The following is an 18,819-nucleotide window of genomic DNA, read 5'->3' on the forward strand; positions in this document are numbered from 1 at the left end:
ATATGCCCATTTGATGAACGGGACAATAAAACAACAAAATGGGAAAGAGTGGTGCTTTCTACTAGTGTGACACCCTTGTCCAATCCTTTTGAATGGTTTCCTACTAATTTTCAATAACATTTTTAGTAGGTTAAGTGTTACCTCAAATATCAAACACATGCACTTTTGTACAATAATTCATGTCCTCAACACAGGAATTCAAATGGCAAAGCAAGAGCATGTTCACTGAGAGTTGAATCTATCAAAGAAGCAGCAGAGAGGATGGCATGCACCAGACTGTGTCATGAGTTGTTATCAGTCAGCAAAATGCCAACTGCAACACTGTTGTCTCCCATGTGAGGGATTAAAAGAACAGACATGGAATTAAGGATTTAGTAGTGACAGATGAGTCTACCAGCCATAATCACTTACAAGGCAGTACTTTTCATTGAAAAATAAAAAATAAAAGGTCATTTTAATATACCCCCTCAATACAGATAAGTAAATAATAGCAATTGAAAACACCCTGGTGGTCAGAATGTTAAAAAGTGCATAAAATGTTACTTCCTAAATTGAAAATAGAAGTTCTTTAAAATGCTGGGAATAAACAAACATCTCATCTGAAGATAAAGATGGAAATGTATAGGCCTATTACATTTGAGCAAAATCTTGGGTGCATTTTTTCACTGCCTGTAAGAAGTGGGAGGTGCTTAAACAAGAGCAAAAGGTATCCCAAAAAAAATGCGAGCGTGTGTGTGTGTATAAATAAACAAACAAGTGTCCCAAAAATATATCGTTCTTAAAAATTATTTCAATTTAATTTTCAGAATCTGCTCTAACCAGAGAGTGGTAATACTATAAAAGTGGTCCTTTCTCAGCTTAACGACCACGGTGAGAAATGTAGTGCAGGTCATTTTGCAGAGCTTGGGGGGCAAACGTGCTTTTAACACACACTAAACAGCGGAGTGATTCATGATTGGTACCTGTCCCTTGAGAGTCTGCATCTGGTTGCAACGATAGTCGTGTGTGTGTGTGTGTGTGTGTGTGTGTGTGTGTGTGTGTGTGTGTGTGTGTGTGTGTGTGTGTGTGTGTGTGTGTGTGTGTGTGTGTTTGGGTCTGAGAGAGTCCATGTTTGCATAGGAAACTTAAACGTTATGACAGTCCTTCCATAACTCTCTGCGCTGTGCTAGTAAGAACACACACACACACACACACACACACACACACACACACACACACACACACACACACACACACTTATGTGGTCGGCTTACTCTTTAGAACAAGTACAAACACAAGAAGGTGGAGTTTTTTGTCGATGTTTTTGTTTTAACCCCACCATAGAGTAACAATAATTCTAATTCCTTCAATGTAATATACAGTACTATAAATACTAGCATGATCATTGGATGAGAAAGCAAAACCACAGGTTCAATCCCATGATGTGAAACAATTAGTAATGCAAAATGAAGCTACCATTATCTGTGGGCTTGTCATTTAAGAATAATGTTTAACACATTCAACCTGCTGTGGCTGCAAGTATGTTTTACATTTGACTTGAAAACATGACTAACAGCTCACCTGTTTATGGACCATTGAGCTTCCATTTGTGGAATACTGATGACTCAGTTAAGCATTCAGTCATACACAGTTAAGCCTATTAGATGAATGCTATAAGCCTTGTTAAGCGTTCAGAATGATTACAGCTTCACATGAAATGTTTTAATTAAGTTGGAAGGAGGTATCCTCTTATGCAAAACAATTTTCTTGAACTAAAGTGACTTGGAAATATTGAACAGTTCCAGGACAGTACAAAATGAGTTGTTTTTGGAATATAATTTCAAATATAGGCCAACCTTTTCTAATCTCTAATAGCATGCGATTGCGACTGCAATGCAAATGATAGAAATTACTTCAACACAAAAGTATCAATTGTAATTTTCAGGATGAAACTATTCCTAAATTATCACACTCACTGAGCAACAAATGCATGTCCCTCTTATGCAGTTGTCATATTGTTGTTACAATTAAGGGGGAAGCAATATGTGGGAGTTATGTTGGCACTCATGATGGCCATCAAATAATATGATAACAACAGACAACCACGCACAAAACGGCATGGTTGATGACATTCAGTTTACACAAAGACAATGAGTGACATCAAACCGCCTATTTTTGGAAAAACAATACTTAAAACAACACGCAACTGTCAGCGGCCTTCTTCTATAATAACTTGAAAGCAATTTCAAAGAAAACTATGACATTCACTTCATTTGGAAAAAACAAAATCTCACTTTTCTCTGGATTGGCAAAAATTGCCATCAGTGGGTATTTATTTATTAGCCACCATAAACAGGAAAAGAGACAGCACGAATGTCTTGGAAATGAGAAACAAAAACTGAAAACATGATTACATTAACTGATAAGCCTCCTTTGGAATGACTTTAGGTACACCATTTTTTTGTGTGAAAATGCACTTGGATATATCTTGGCTGCTCGGGAGGGCTGCATTGCCTTGCTTATAATTCTACTGTGTCACTTGCATCTCTTTGAAGGTAGAGTCCAATAATGTGTGATTCCACTCAACTCAGCTTTAACCTTATGTGTTCTGTCTTTTGACACCATATACCTCAGCCACTATTTGTGTGTGTGTTGTATGTGTATATATGTACACATACACACACACACACACACATGTAAATATATATGTAATGTATATATGTAATGTATATATGTAAATATGTATCTCTATACCTATATATCTATATCTATATATCGATAGACAGACAGACCGACAGACAGATAGATAGATAGATAGATAGATAGATAGATAGATAGATAGATAGATAGATAGATAGATAGATAGATAGATAGATAGATAGATAGATAGATAGATAGATAGATAGATAGATAGATAGATAGATAGATAGATAGATAGATAGATAGATAGATAGATAGATAGATAGATAGATAGATAGATAGATAGATAGATTATATTTTAGTAGTCGTATTAGCAGCAATTTACTTTTCCTAGGCACTGGATTGTAATCTCTTTAAAACCTTGGTTGGTGTCTCAATTGACACAAAAGAAACATTGATCCACAATTTGGATCAGCTACTTCTTTAAAACTCCAGAAAATCAATTTGATGCGTCGGATAAATTTAATCTGATCTGCATTCCTCAGATGGTTCATCTTTCACTGAATGTTTTCTGCAGTTTTTGGTCTCTTTACATTGTGTGCCTTTCACAAGTTGAGTTACCGTCTGAGTCTTTAAGAGATTATTTATCGAGTTTTAGCCTAAAGCTGCAATGGAGTGATGAGTTCAAGTGGCTCGGTTATCAATCATAAAAACAACACTGACGATGTTTATCGCTCAGCCAACTGCTTTACTCGGCTATGGTTTGTAAAAACTACACACTTTGAAAAAACACATTGATAGTGCAACGTGCAGCACGTAGTCTTCATAAAGCCGTCTCCTACCAATAGAATGATACCCCTGCCTCATATAAAGTAATGGGATATCTATCAAGTGGTATCATAAGCCTCAGAGAAAAGCTGTCACACTTGTAATTAATGACTTGAGTGCTCCTGATTATACATGTTTTCTGATGCTGCGTCATCAGTGTGTGCGTGTGTGCGTGCATGTCATATATGTTTCATCAACTTGATCATGTGTTTGAGAGGACACATTTTTCTCTGTCACTCTTCATTGTGAAAAATGTTCAAAGTAGCACTATGCTGGCTCAGAACCAATAAAAATGAGATATGTTGGGAGGGCACAGAAAATAAAACTGCGAATACACAGACCTAATTTTGAATGACATGCAAGATGACATGCGAATATAGAAACTCAGTATGATTAAAATTTGGAATTTCGGTATTGTCATACATCTGGTTAAAAAGTGTGTCGTATTATGTAGCCTTCTGGAAAAAAAAAAGCTTCTTCTATTTACAGAATTCTATGCCTGTTCTTAGGTGTGGACTTTGCTACCTCCGCTTTAAAACTAAAAAGGGATTATGATTCCCCACAATCTCAACCTTTTTTTTTATTTTTATTCTCAATTAAAAAAAAAAAAAAACACCAAATTATTGTTATTCACTCATTCACTCGCTAGCGGGTCCAATCAATAGTCAACCCAAGTGCGCAAATAACGTCAAGATGCATTGTGTAACGCTAATAAAGCGGCTCAGACAGGAGCTAATTTTAGAAATGGTTCTCCTAATTGAGTCCTTTATAGCTTATCTCGCGACCGTCATTCGTGCGCGTGCGCTGTGGGCTATAAATAATCCAATCGAGCCTAAAACTACGTCATTTCCTTATAGGAGCGTCGGAGACTTGAGAGCAGGCAGCTCAGCTATTCACCGTCACCGACACATTCTCCACTCGGTCGCTGTAGTAACGCGTGGGAAGCGGAGGCAGCAAACTGCAGCTCACCGGTAATTGTTGCCTACACGCTTCATTTTTGGTGGGGAAGTCATGACGGATAGTTATTTTTTGCCATCTTGACATTGTTTGGAACTAATTACAACAAACGGAGTAATACACAGAAGCTGGAACTTTTTGCACGTTCAACGTCCATAGTAGAAGCCATTTTATCCAGTCAAGTTGGTTGGCGGTTGGGTGTTCGTTCCGCTTGGAAGCAGGTGTTGTCTACGAAGAGGCAGACACCAGAGAAGCGGGGACTGACTCGCTGGCCATCTGACCCTCTGGAAAACAAGACAGTGGCTAATGACATCGAGGAGGCGAACTTTGTGCAAGGTTGTTGCTTGTCGAGCTCGTTAAGTTCATCCTTCCCCTCGGGAATTGCAGTTTCATTTGAAGACGTGGCTCTAGCCGGACTGCACCTCGTCCCCCCTGCGCCCACGATGCCAAACGCCGGCGTAGTCCCGAGGCAGGATCCAGCAACGCCTGCGCTCTAACGTGCACCTGGTGTGGCACCGCGGCCGGGATGAGCACCACCGACCTGGAGCGCGTGTCGCTCAGCTCCTCGGCCAACTCGGTGGCCTCGAGTGCGCGAACGCTCTCCGCCAACGTGAAGAAGCTTCACAACGCGCTCAACCTGCTGCTGAACGACTTCGAGAGAGAGCAGTTCATACACTGCCTCAATGTCTACCACTCCAAGCGCAACGTGTACGACTTGGTGCAGACACTGAACGTCATCCTCAACGCGCCCAGCAAGCGACAACTTCTCCCCATGCTGCGGCTTGTCATCCCCCGCTCTGACCAGCTGCTTTTCGAGCAATACACCTCGGAGGGCCTCTACCTGAAATCGGATTTAGTTGCAAGCAACGGTACAACCGAGCCGTCGCCGGGCCACTTCCCCAACGCCAACCCGATTCCCCCGGCTCACTTTTCCCAGGACAATCCAGCCGAGTTCCAGGTCGCGTTACGCGGATCGCCGGACAGCTTCAGCACTAGCAGCGACGGGACAGCTCCCCTAGTGCCGCTCCTGGGCAGGAACTTTATCCACGAGCCACCCGGCGAGCTGCGGCAGGTCACAATGAAGCGGCATAAGAGTAACGAGGGCCTGGGTTTCAGTATCCGTGGTGGTTCGGAGCACGGAGTAGGTATTTACGTGTCCCTAGTGGAACCGGGCAGCCTTGCGGAGAAAGAGGGTCTCCGCATCGGGGACCAGATCATGAAAGTCAACGATAAAGTCTTTGACAACGTTTCCCATGCTGAAGCAGTCAAGGTAAATTGCCTTGAACGAATCTCGGTGGCAGCACTTTGAAATGCACATTCTCTCTAACAAAGCTTGAATGAGTTCATGAAACTGACAAAATGCCAATTTGTTTAAGCTAATTAATTAGGTTTGGATGGCGATTGTTGTTTGGTGAGTGATGTCATTCAACCTCACAAGTTGAATGCAAATGGTAGTGATATAAACATGTGCTTGCTTGGATGTTTGTATGGAGGAAAGCGGGTTTATGGCCATTCATTCATCCATCGTTTACAGTGTTCGCAATATAGTCTGTGACAACTTTGGTCCAAACCATTTGCCTATTTATCCGTGAGCATAAAGACAAGCCATTAGCAAATGAGATGATGAAAGAGTGTGGCTGATTTGTGTGCAGTGTTGATTGATTTAGAAGGAGCCAATGTCAATAACTTGGCTTTAGGTGTACTAAGTACTGAACTTGGAACTTCCTATGCCTGCTTTCTTCCTTTAACACAATTGGCTGTTATTGTTATCACCTTTGCAGTATTGTTTTACATTTATTTCAAGATGTGATAAATAGTCTCATAATAGGAATTCTAAAAGACTCCGGCCACTTGTTAGCTTGGATTTTCCTTCCATCCCTTTTCTATCTATAATGCTTCTTGTCATTAGGATTATGGTTGAACTGTAGCCTATTCCACCAGAATTTGGGCAAGAGAGGGTCACATAACCAGTGAGTGGTCATTACCTGAGCCTTGCGCAACTGCATGTCATTTTCAATTGAAAGTGACAAAATGTCCGCAACAGCATGATGTCTTTGATAGTAATGAAACAGTCATGGAATTCTAAAAAAAAAAATCCATTCTATATTTTCTATTGTGTGATGTTCTTTAAGGAATTAAAGAGAATGTTAGGACTTCTTTCGTAAGCATATGCAAATTGTCATTGAAGGGGTACACCATTTAAACTCTCGCCTAGGGCGCCACATTGGCGCTATGTGTTAGGCATTAATCGAGGATTTTAAGAATTCAATTTTTTAGCGGCACTTCGCCCCATGCAAATGTCAACTGTGAATTTCCAAAGAGGCCTGAACTTGCCAAGCAGACGTTGCACACTTTGAAAGGTCAGGCAGTAAAAGACACATAGTTGTTCCTAAAATTGTTGAAGCATTCATGTTGGACTGACGTTGTACAATGAGGGATAGTTTTTTAAAAGATGCAAAGTGGCGCATTCCTGTCCTTGCAGCATTTGCTCTAATGCTAACTGATTTTAGTTTTCTAATCATTTCACAATCAATGAGTCATATGTGACCAAATTTCAGTACCGTATTTTCCGGACTATAAGGTGCACCGGACTATAAGGCGCACCTTCAATGACTGGCCCATTTTAAAACGTTGTTCTTATATAAGGCGCAGCGGACTATAAGGCGCACCATTAATGCATCATGTCAGATTTTTAATACAAATCAAATCATTCTCCATTTTATCTTTTTTATTTCAACTTCGAATGCAACAAATTACTTTATAATCACAAAATAATGACCCATAGTATTTTTGATTCATGATTCATAGTCTTCAGCGACTACTTATGATTGATTTCATGACACAATGGTTCGGGCCAGTTTAAATTTAGGAATTTGGTCCACATATAAGGCGCACCGGACTATCAGGCGCACTGACGGCTTTTGAGAAAATTTTAGGTTTTTAGGTGCGCCTTATAGTTCGGAAAATACGGTATACCTTAATTATGAATGGATTTTTTTTACCTTCAAATGTTTCATGTTGTACTCTGGTTTTCATTGGTAAGAATTGCATGGAATAATAATGAGAGTGGTTTCTTCCATTTCAATGCACGAGACTAATGCTTTCAGTGCCTGTGCACCTGTGATAAAGTTGATTTCGTACTGCACAAGTCAGCAGACTAATATAAGAAAATTGACTGAACTCGTTCTGTTCCATCCATGCATTTTCTTCACATTTTCAAAAATGGTTTCTCATCTTTGGTCCCTTGACAATTGATTACAGCAGCTATAAATGCTTACTTTTGGAGTAAATGAGGTCTCCAAAAGGCATTTTATTTCTCAGATATGTCAGAGACAGAAAAAGATATGAGGTGATGTGTAGCGCATTATACGTACTGTATATCTATAAATAATCCTGTAATGCAATTTCTCAAATCCCATTTTCCTGCCAATCCTCATCACTGATTATGTAAAACGTGTCGACATGAAACATTCAACTCCCACATATTGCTAACTTTACCTGGTACTTCAGAGGCCTTATATTTATGCCAGGATTTGCTTTGCTGCTGCATATTTTACAACACAGTCTCAACTGTGGTTAGTCAATTGCTCTAAAAGTACAGTGTGCTACCATTGTTATGTTCTTACTGCTTTTATTTGTGTGGCCAGTGTGGCAGCCAGCCAAAAGAGAGACACTGCCAGAGATAAAATCAGTCTGCAGGACATTATTTCTCAACATTTAAAAAAAAAAAAAAAAATCTTTCTCTTTTTAGACAAAACGTCATTACCGACATTTGCAACAATAGGCGTTTTAACCTCTTAAACTCTGACTCCAAGCAGGTCCATTACTCTCAACTCTGCACCCACTGAAGAAAATGTCCATCTTGTTGCTGATGACATCATGACAATACCCTGCAGGTTTATAACCAGGTAGACTGCTTTATAACATCAGACTAACGCTTGTTTGTGTGAGAAACAAGAGTATGTGGCTTCAAGAGATTATAGCTGCTCTCTTTGTACTTTAACAGTCAATAGAGAACCAAGACATCTTTGGTTTCTAGTGCAACATGTTTGTCTAAGAACCGTGTACATTGGGACTCAGTAGTGAGGAATAGAATGCCAAATGATATTAGTGTTCTTGAAGTTTTTTTTTTTCAAGATTTGGAATCATTTATGACAAAGCTCAGCTATTGTTCCATACTTTACTTTCCTTGCACCTGTCTTAATAAGTAGTAGTTAAAATATAATTTGCAGTGTAGAATTCCACAGACAATATGGAGAAATCAAAAGAATAAATCCTTGCATTCCTTTGGCTGAGGTGGTGTTAGAGTGTGTATGTGTAATTGTTTTCAAATTATAATTATTGAACCAGTGCTTCTAGTTGAAAATGTAAGAATATACACCGTAAAAACGCTAAATCATTAATAAATAAATGACGAATTATACGGATGGGTTGTTTTTGTTCTTTCTGCAGTTTCCCTGTGATTAAAAGTTCAAGCTAGCAAGGCAAGTAGTATAAGAAGTTGTCATTGGACCTTGCTAATACAGAAAACAACACCAAGGGCAAAGCAACCTGCTTTTAGTTGAAAATCACCCATGTTCAGTGTTATGAAACAGTGTTTGCCGCCTCCTTCTAAAATTCTTTTTTTTTTTTTTTTGCAGTATATATATATATACTTCAACTATGAGAGACGAAATGGAAAAAAAAAATCCAGGCATCTCTCATCTTTTGTGGGAGAACTTGCACAATTGGTGGCTTTTTTTGTGCCACTGTAGACTGAATTGAAACCATCACTTTATGCAGGAGTTTATTATTGTTAAACCCGAAGAGCATAACTATGACACCCTTCTCAAATTAAACAAGTAGGAGAGAAAATATTTAAATGACTAAATGGGCTGAGACGCTTGTATTGCTGATTTAACAAGTCTATTAACAATGTTTATTTTTTATGCTGTTACACTGTTAAAATTAACAAGTGTAAAGCGATGCTATTGCTTTTGTCATTCCATTGGTATGATCACATTTGGCACACCATATATTTTTTGTGAGACAGTTCATTATAGTGAGCGTTATTGGAATAAACATCAGTTGAAAAAAAGATGAGACAGATGTATTCAAATAAACGTAATTGATGGATGAATCAGGAAAATGAAGAATCATTTAGTCAGCCTTGTCAAATTATAGTTGTTGTGACTCCTTGTTTAGCATTTCATTGTGCCATTTTAACATTTACTCATTTACATTTACTTGATTTAGTACGACAGAGACATACAGTACACCCGGGCAATATTAATTGCAAAACAAATGTATACTTCTTTTGTGTCACTTTCCCAGGCTTTCAACACAATCTTTCAGTTTTTTTCATTTTGGGCTTACTCTCTTCAGTCTCCTCTTGGATGAAATGCAATATCTAAAGGCTTTAAGTGTCAAAATGGAATTGGACAGTCTTATACATTCCACTTATTTCTGCTGATGAAGTCATTTGTTGTTTAGCCATTTTGCTGTGGGCCATTACCTTGCCGCCACAATGAAGTCTGTTTGCTTGCATCTTTCTTTCAATTCGTACTTTATTTTGAGTTTTCTTTTCATTGCAACCATCATTTTCTTCATTAATGAAGATTAATGAACCTGTTCCAGAGCAAGCCATGCAAGACCAAAGTGTGACATTACCTCCGTTGAGTTTCACAGATGATCTGATGTTTTGGATTATGAGCAGATTTTTTGCCCATGAAAATGTAGCCTTTTCTGTCACTTTGGCAAAGGTTATCCTTGTCTTAGACGAAGATAAAACTCCTCTGCCCCCAGAATTATTAAAGCATGCAATTTATGGGCTAATTCCAGTTCTCGCTTTCAATTGATTTGCTTGGGAGTGGATTGCAGTTTATGGTGTAGCCTCTGTACTTCCTTTTTGCTCATCCGGTAAATATTGAAACATTCATACTTTCAATCTGGAGGTTGTTTCTAATCACACTAACAGATATTTTGTTGCTTCTTTACTCCTGTAAATCAAGTGTGTGAAGAGTAGACACAAGAGTAATATTCAATACTGTTGGACTGCAACAGAGAGAAAAATAAGGACGTGGCACAAGGTGGTGAAAAAAACATTTGGAAAGGGCTTTACCAAAATCCTCAAATGTATTCGGACTTTTGTGAGAAAAATAAGCTGATCTTTCAACTTTACAAAACACTAATTTCCTCCCATTCAAATAATTCCCTCAAAATATGTGGCATCTGTGGCAGTTTTCTGCATGAACCAGCTGCACATTTTCATTGCTCTTTAATTGTGCACACTTGTTCAATTATCAAGTCCTTTAAACAAGTCCCAACATCCAGAATACCTCATGCCAAATGCATGGATCATTTCATTAAAGGTGACATGGTCACTACAGACAGAAGCAAATCGGTGACCCGTGTCCAAAAGATACGAGTCACTCGTTTGCCTGTGGAGGGCATTACATACTTGATGAAAAATGGGAGCAAAATGTGCCTCGTATAAATTATTTGAACCAATGGACCCGTTCATACATCATCCATTCAGGGTCACAGAGAATTTAGAGTATATAATTGCTACTTTATCTATCTATCTATCTATCTATCTATCTATCTATCTATCTATCTATCTATCTATCTATCTATCTATCTATCTATCTATCTATCTATCTATCTATCTATCTATCTATCTATCTATCTATCTATCTATCTATCTATCTATCTATCTATCTATCTATCTATCTATCTATCTATCTATCTATCTATCTATCTATCTATCTATCTATCTATCTATCTATCTATCTATCTATCTATCTATCTATCTATCTATCTATCTATCTATCTATCTATCTATCTATCTATCTATCTATCTATCTATCTATCTATCTATCTATCTATCTATCTGTATGTCTATCTGTACGTCTGTCTATACGTCTGTCTGTACGTCTGTCTGTACGTCTGTCCGTCCGTACGTACGTACGTCCGTCTGTACGTACGTTCATCTATCCATCTCTCCGTCCATCTATGGAAACACCTGTGATAGGCACTCATTTCATTGCAAGGCTGAATGCATTCATTTCGGTACTGCTGTTCATAAGTGCCGAATGTTTGTACTCTGGGGAGTAATATAACATCTGCAATTATCAGTGACAGTTGACAACATTTCTAATTGCCAAATTAAAGGTGGAGGTGCTGTTGAGTGGTAAAGGGTAAGTGGAATACAATGGAAAGAAAATCAATGAGAATCAATCTACTTCAGTGTATTTATACTACAAGGGAGGAAAGGTTATTTTTTAACTGAATAATCTCTCAATTATTTATCCAATAATTCTGTACATCACCATCATGCACCCATTTTTCATTAACTGGTATGTTATTAGTTTTTCTATGACAGCCATTGTTACACTCAACCTTGGTTTTGTCGTATGTAACACCTTTGTCTGGCATAAATGATTGACCTTTTGATTCATCATTTTAAAAGGACAGTATCAAATACCCAGGTGGAAATTAACACAACATTGTGAAAATGTTGTTTAATAATGCTTTCTTTTCAGTGACTATATGTCACTAAATGAAGATTGATGGAGAAAACTTGCCCTGACCTCAGAGAGGATTACTGGATAAATTGCGTTTGATGGATATTTCTCATCCTAAACATCACCCAATTATGAGACTGTAGATATTGTGCTTTGAATATTAATGAGGATTTTAAACATTCATTGTTCCAATAGTCTGGTCTGTTGCTCTCCTTGTTTCACAGGTTTAATTATGAGATGGTGGCAATGGCAAGGTGAGTTAGGAGACACCATACGTGATAAATTAAAAACATTTTAATTTTGGGGGCATTTTAATGACTACAAATTAAGCCTATGGCATCGCTGTCAATCATCTGACGATAACTCTAAGGTTAGCGCAATATCTCTCGTTTGGAGCGAATCTCACTCCATCATGTGTAATCGTTAACATCCTTTCTATGACATTCTGTAGCAGCAGAGGAACTCATTCTCCAACATATTTATACCGCTTTGCTGATGGTAACAAAAGTTTAGATCAGAACGCCATGATAATGCCAGTGCCCCTGCCCCCCACATGGTTCGAAGTGTCATCGTGCTTCATTAACTCTGTGGCGCCATCAAGGGGTCAAGAGAACCCAGATGTAAAACATACTGGGCAAATTACAATGTAGATATTTCATATTGGTCCATCTGTTTTTGTGCCTTTTTCAAATCAGGAAAAAAATATTATTGTTTAAAGACGAAAATTAAATACAGAAATTACACCATTCAAAATTTCCGGTCGTAAAGCCTGTTATGCCTCCAAATTTCCTCTCGTGTGCTTTTAAATCGATATTGAGCACAATTTCCATTGATATCGACTATTGCAATGTATATTGATATTGAATTATTGCCCAGCCCTAACTGAGTAGCTAGGCTATATAGTACCCCTCTATTCCATTTGTGATTCTTAGAAAAAGGCTTGTGACGAGTTTTACTAAGGTTTGTGTCACTTTCATGACATATTTTCCTTAAAATGTTCTTTTGACTATTGGCGTCTTCAGGAGCATTCAAACAAACAAGAGACATTTTAATCTTTTTATCGGGATCTGTGTAGATTGGATTTTGTTTTTGTTTGTTTCCTACCCAATCGTGGAAGGCCAAACTTTCCTTGCTTGAGCTTTATAAGAGAAAGAATAAGAAAGCTCATGGCTGCCAAACAGATTGTTACCAGCAGTGGGATACAAACCCAGAAGGAATTATATCCACCGGATATACAACACCTTAACCTCTCGACTATCCTTGTTATGAGCTGTATTATGTTGACTCTCTCTTTGGTTTATGTAATTTTTTTCATGGCTAACTGCTACTTTTGTTTTTATTCAAGACTAGCCTTGTTTTCCCCCCGGTTAAAATGTTGACACATCCATCTTTCAATTTTTATGCACTACGTCTCATCTTCAGGGTTATGTTGAGGTAGAGTCTATCCCAGTACTAAATTCAGGGCAAAGGGCAGACTGAGCCCTGGACAGGACAGCAATCAATCACAGGGTAAATTTAAGAACAGATCATCATTCATACGGTCATTTAGTTGGAACTGAAGTCAAACCCGGGTGAACCATTACAACATTATCGACCATTATAAAGACAGAATTAAGTTAACCTCTGTCGTTATTATCATTGAAACATTTTTAACTTAAGTGAGGAATGACGAATGAGGATGGTGCAGTGGGTTTTAAATGATGGCATTTGTGGTTGATCCTGCCGGCCCTGCCACACAGAGGTAATTATCCTGTGAGAACAGGATGAGTCCAGGGTCTTAGGAGGATTGAAGAGTGAAGGACAGTATGGAAGGCATCACATCATTTGCCCTCATGCGGCCTTCAGTATACGGGGGAGAACCTGCAGCTAATATCGCTAACATGTCCAATATCAGACAATCGCTCGTCAAAGCTCTTTGTTGATTGGTTGATGTTGGCACCCGGAATTTTAGAATCACTATTTCACATCTGATATCGCCAGGCTAGAGATAAGCTGCTGATTTTGCTGAGATTAGAATTTAGGACAAAATGGCTTCCGTAAAGAATTAATAGTAGATGTGGAAAGATAGTTGACTCCAGGTTGAAAGGAAATGACAATTTCATCTGTGGCTTGTTTCAACTTGAGAAGGGATTGTATTAACGCCAGATTGTAGTGATGAAGCAAGCAAGTGGAAACAATGAAATGAGAAAAATGTGTAGGAGGGGGAGCAAGGGGGAGTTGAGTTTGATTTTTTTCCATCTGTCCACATGTAAGCGCTGTCAAAATTCAATTGACATCTGTCACATCTTTCAATGTGTTAGCATTCTGCAGATTGTAATCTGCAAAGGTGAGAATTAAGTAAAAGGGAGCAGACATTTCTGACCAGGCATTGAAATACAGTTCACACATAGGATGGGGATGGACCTCATACTTCTACCATTGATTTATATACCCAGTGTAAATCAACATCAACTGCTCATGACGCTACGCCACAATATGCACTAAAGTGTAGCATAATAACACTGACGAGGCCATGAGAAGCCAGACGAGAGTGTTTAATGTCTCCCATCAGGGAGTGGGAGGGAAGAAGACAGAGGCATGGACTCGAGGTCTTGGTCCTTAATGCAGCGCCACTTACTTGGAGTGGCTCTGAAACCACAAGCTCTAAATAGAGACACACACAAAAGATCACACTCATATCTTGCTCCACTGGACTGTGGTTAAGGCGTTGGCCTTGGCCACAGTGTCAGCGTTTCAATCATATCTTTGTCGCTTTTTGATGGCTTACAACACCCCCGCACCTGCACAGAACAACCATTTTCACAATATTTCAAGAACTTGATCACTTGGTTGAAAAAATCAAGTCAAAATTTTTATGTGCATTCATTGTTTATTCTAAATGATTGCAGCAGACTGTTGGAGTCAACTGGATTGTCAATCTAAATCTTACCTTTATAGTACCTTTGAAACCATTAGGTTTACACTTACGTAAGTAAAAAAACTTGAGTTGATGCTTCCAACATAGCAAATAAGAGGCAAAACATTCTTTAAGGATTTATTTGGAGGTGGGGGTGCAATTATACAGCTGTTTTTTACTGTAAAACTAGGTTAGCATGTAAAACAAATGATTAAACAACTAAATAAATGCTACCATACAGTAAAACTCCTCACACAAATCTAAATAAGCATCAATGTAATGGTGAATTATAAACCTGCAAACAAGACACACAGAACGGTAAAAATATATATATGGGATGTGTGAGTACCCATACTATATGTGTATTGGTATCAGTCTGATTCCAATGTATCGAGTACTCATGAAAGCTGCCAATACCAGCAACTAATACTTAAGACAAACAAATTTGACATGAAGTCCTCCTTGCCAGTATTTTGTGGAACAGTGGCCCGGTTTGATACATCGGAGGATCATCCTACCTTTTGCCGTGCAGTGAATGGAGCTGGGCGACCAAATGCAGCTTGGACTAGGGTTTATTGAAGAAACTCAAAAGACAGACGATAGAGGCTCGACTAGGGACGTGAATAACTAAACAGAAAGACAAAACAAGACGAGAACAGACAAGCAACTCGAAGAAACACGAGGACATAAGACACAACTGACAGGGAGTGACACGGAGACAGGACTTAAAGACAATTAATGAGTCAGTTGACGGCAATTACACTGATCAGAGCACAGGAGGGGAGGGGCGAGCACACAGACGCGTGAACCAAAACTATGACATTAAAACAAGGAAACCAACTGTGATGGATCTTGACACCTTTAATATTTTCACATTGTGCATTCTCACCAGATAAGCAAAAGTTACAAGCTACAACACAGCTACAAGCTACGCTACAAGCTACGCCCAAAGCTGCAAGCTACAAGCCACAAAGCTACAGAACAGAGACAACATTGTGCCTGGAGATAGACACAGGGGTTGATCTTGGAAACGAGGAACCTCCTCGCGACCAGCATTGACGATCCTGTCTGTGAACATCGAAGGGCTCTCCTCTGCAAAACGAACAATCTTAGCTGATCTATGCAGCAAACAACATTCCTGCACAGCACCGGACTTGGCAGAGTTTAATGACAAGAGACAGAAATGTGGTTCAGCTGTGGCTGAACCACATCTAGCCAAGGCTTGTAACTAACTGCCTTGTAGCCACGATAAGAAGACCAGATATTCAAAGAACGTGTTTTAAAATAATCAAGGTAGAACTTTTTGCAGGTAACCTTCATCTGTAAAAACACATTTTACTATTACTGCATTCTTAGGATCCTTTGTTACACCTAATGATGTTCTGTACGTTGTACATTTGTCTAAGGGTCCATTACTTTTTTTTTTAAAGCAAGAGATATTTACTACTCCCTCAAGTTTCGGTCGCATAAAGAAGATTCAAATCGCAATGGGTAGAGGGTAATGATGGCGCTTAATGTCTGACATATATCTTACAAATACATCTATGCACGTGTAAATATTCATACAAGTATTAATGTATCACTGTATGGCCATACAGGCTTAGGAGTGTGTCAGGATCGGAATGGAGCAGGGTGACTAAATGAAGCTTGGACCAGGGTTTTTTGAAGGTAAAGGGAGTTGGAAGGGAGGATAAGGGTTACACTGATCATGGGCACACAGGAGGGGAGGGGCGAGCACACAGACAGAAATTATGACAAAATGCACACACAATGGACTGACCGCGAACAAGTCGTGACAGTGTGGTTGTCTGTATAGAAATTATAAATGTGAGTGAATTTCTTTTATAAAAATACTTAGTTTGCACATAGACCAAAAACTGTTTCTTATAGTCCATCCATTTTGAGTAGCTCAACATTGCACGGTAGCTTGTCCAGCTAATTAACTGTTGACATTTTGTAAAAAGGGCCTTGATAACCACCAGCATATCTGTTCCCCCCCCCCCACAATATACTCCATTTTATTTTTTTCTCAACCTTATCTTGCATGCAATGCACCTCCTCGCTACATTATATAACAAGGTTTGTGTATGTGCCCATGGCGGAGAGACACTTGCAATCATATCACACAACACGCATAAAGTCAAGGAGAGCCAACAAGAGCTGTCGAGCTGAAACTAACTAAATGTCCCCCTCATCTAACCTTTCTTTTCCTCCTAGTGTTGTCATAGGTCTCCAGACAGGTGTTTCAGATATTTATGTGTGTGCGCGTGGGAGGGGGGGGGGGGACATTGAGTCTGACCTTTCATACTCCTGCCGCGTATTATCCAGCTGTCCCTTCTATCCCCCGTGCCCACATCAACAGACACCAAGTCGAAGCAATCAGCAAGTAGTAGTAATGTGGTGTCAGGCTCCACTGGCAAACCTCAGCAATTGTTGCTCTTGTAAGAGTTATGCTTCACTCTCTATATGCTGCCAGGTTTGGTAAAAGCTTTCATCATTCAAGCTAACCACTGAACTATGCAAATGACTGATATTAATACCCGTATGGTAATTTTGTCGGTGAGGTTTGACCTGACTATTGGTAAAGCTATTGCCATTATGAAACTTGTCAATGAAAATATATAAATAAACCGCAGCGCATTCAAGCAGTGGTCAATGAGGATGGGTAATAAATGATGAAATTTATACATTTCATTGTTTTTGGTTAACTGTCACACAAGTATCAAATGTCTCAACCACAAATGTAATTTAAGACATGAAACACACATATAAGACACTCAAATTACAAAATCACACCTTGACTGGCTTAAAGCTTAAGTTAAAAAGTTAAAGCTTAAAGTTACAGTTTGCTATGCATTTTCTATGACCGTGCTGGTTTGCCTTTCTCAGGAGCGGAAAATATTCCGTAGAGTCCAAGTTTCTGCCATGGCTATATATAATCATAGTTTGTCTATAAAAAATATTTAAAAGTACATCTCTCCATAACACTGTATATTTATTAACCAATTTTGCTAGGTGTTCCTTAAAGTTTTGCCTGTTAGACTGACAGTTTGGTGCTGCAGCTGTCATAAGGGCATTTTAGTGAATTTGATTGGGGCATAGCTGAACAGATTCTGAGCCTTTATCAATGTCATCATATTTTAGAGATAAATATGAAAACAGCCTCCCTCTTTGAGAGCATTTTCTCCCATGTAGTCTTTGGTCTCACTCAAGCAGAAAACAGCAGCTGAATAAAGGTTCTGTCCTGTCACAGGCTCTAATGGAAGATGACGAAGGTTGAAGAAAAATATCAAGCCTTGATCTATTGAAACCATTGATGAGTGTAATATCCAGTCACTTTAAAAACGCTGCGACTCATACCCACAAGAGGTTCAACCAGAATGGACAGAAACGACAGTTGTCGGGCTATCTGCTCTTTTGCGGCACTGTGTATTGTGAATTTGGCATCTTTGAGAACATGCAGTCTGGACGCAGTGCAATAATTCTAGAGGAGCTGAAGACATTGGCCACAGAGTATGAAGGTAATAAAAAAATAAGAGCACTTAACTCGTTCTGACAGATGCACCACAGAGAGTTTTACATCTCCCAAATCTTGTTCTGTGCCTCTACTTGACTGGCCCTTTCTGCACACATACATTACATAAACATACAGTGCACAGGGTTGGCATTGGGTCATGAAGATTCTTAGCCTATGTGGCAAAACAGTATAACGTGGCTAAATTGTTTTAAATCAACTAACTCCCCTTGAGTGTCGTAGAACTGACTACCCTTGAGTGTAGCTAGCTGCACTCCACATGTATGTTTATGTCACTCAATATTGAACTACATTTTGGCTGCTTCTACACTACAGGGCATGGTAAATCTTATCTGATTTCTAGCCCCAATGAGAGATGGTTTGAGTAAGTTTTGAAAACATTGGAATCCGATACTTGACCGTTGAATAGAATTAAAAACAAAAAGTAATGTATTTTGAAAGTCTGATCATCAAGTAACATTTTTGTCCAGTTTCATCTT

General features: G+C 39.0%; 1 protein-coding gene across 4 annotated transcripts in view; it reads left to right on the forward strand.

Moving 5' to 3' along the window:
- Window positions 1-4,320: 4,320 nt before the first annotated feature.
- Window positions 4,321-18,819, forward strand: part of whrna (whirlin a) — a 75,562-nt gene continuing 61,063 nt past the window's right edge. For all 4 annotated transcript variants that reach the window (XM_085925641.1, XM_085925642.1, XM_085925643.1 and 1 more), the window contains exon 1: window positions 4,321-5,674. In XM_085925641.1, the coding sequence (XP_085781767.1) occupies window positions 4,931-5,674 (744 nt within the window). In that variant the 5' untranslated portion in view covers window positions 4,321-4,930. The remainder of the gene's footprint in view (window positions 5,675-18,819) is intronic.

This window comes from Syngnathus leptorhynchus, chromosome 12 (genome assembly GCF_054491065.1).
Source record: "Syngnathus leptorhynchus isolate UIUO chromosome 12, UIUO_Slep, whole genome shotgun sequence".
In the NCBI taxonomy this organism is placed as follows: domain Eukaryota; kingdom Metazoa; phylum Chordata; class Actinopteri; order Syngnathiformes; family Syngnathidae; genus Syngnathus; species Syngnathus leptorhynchus.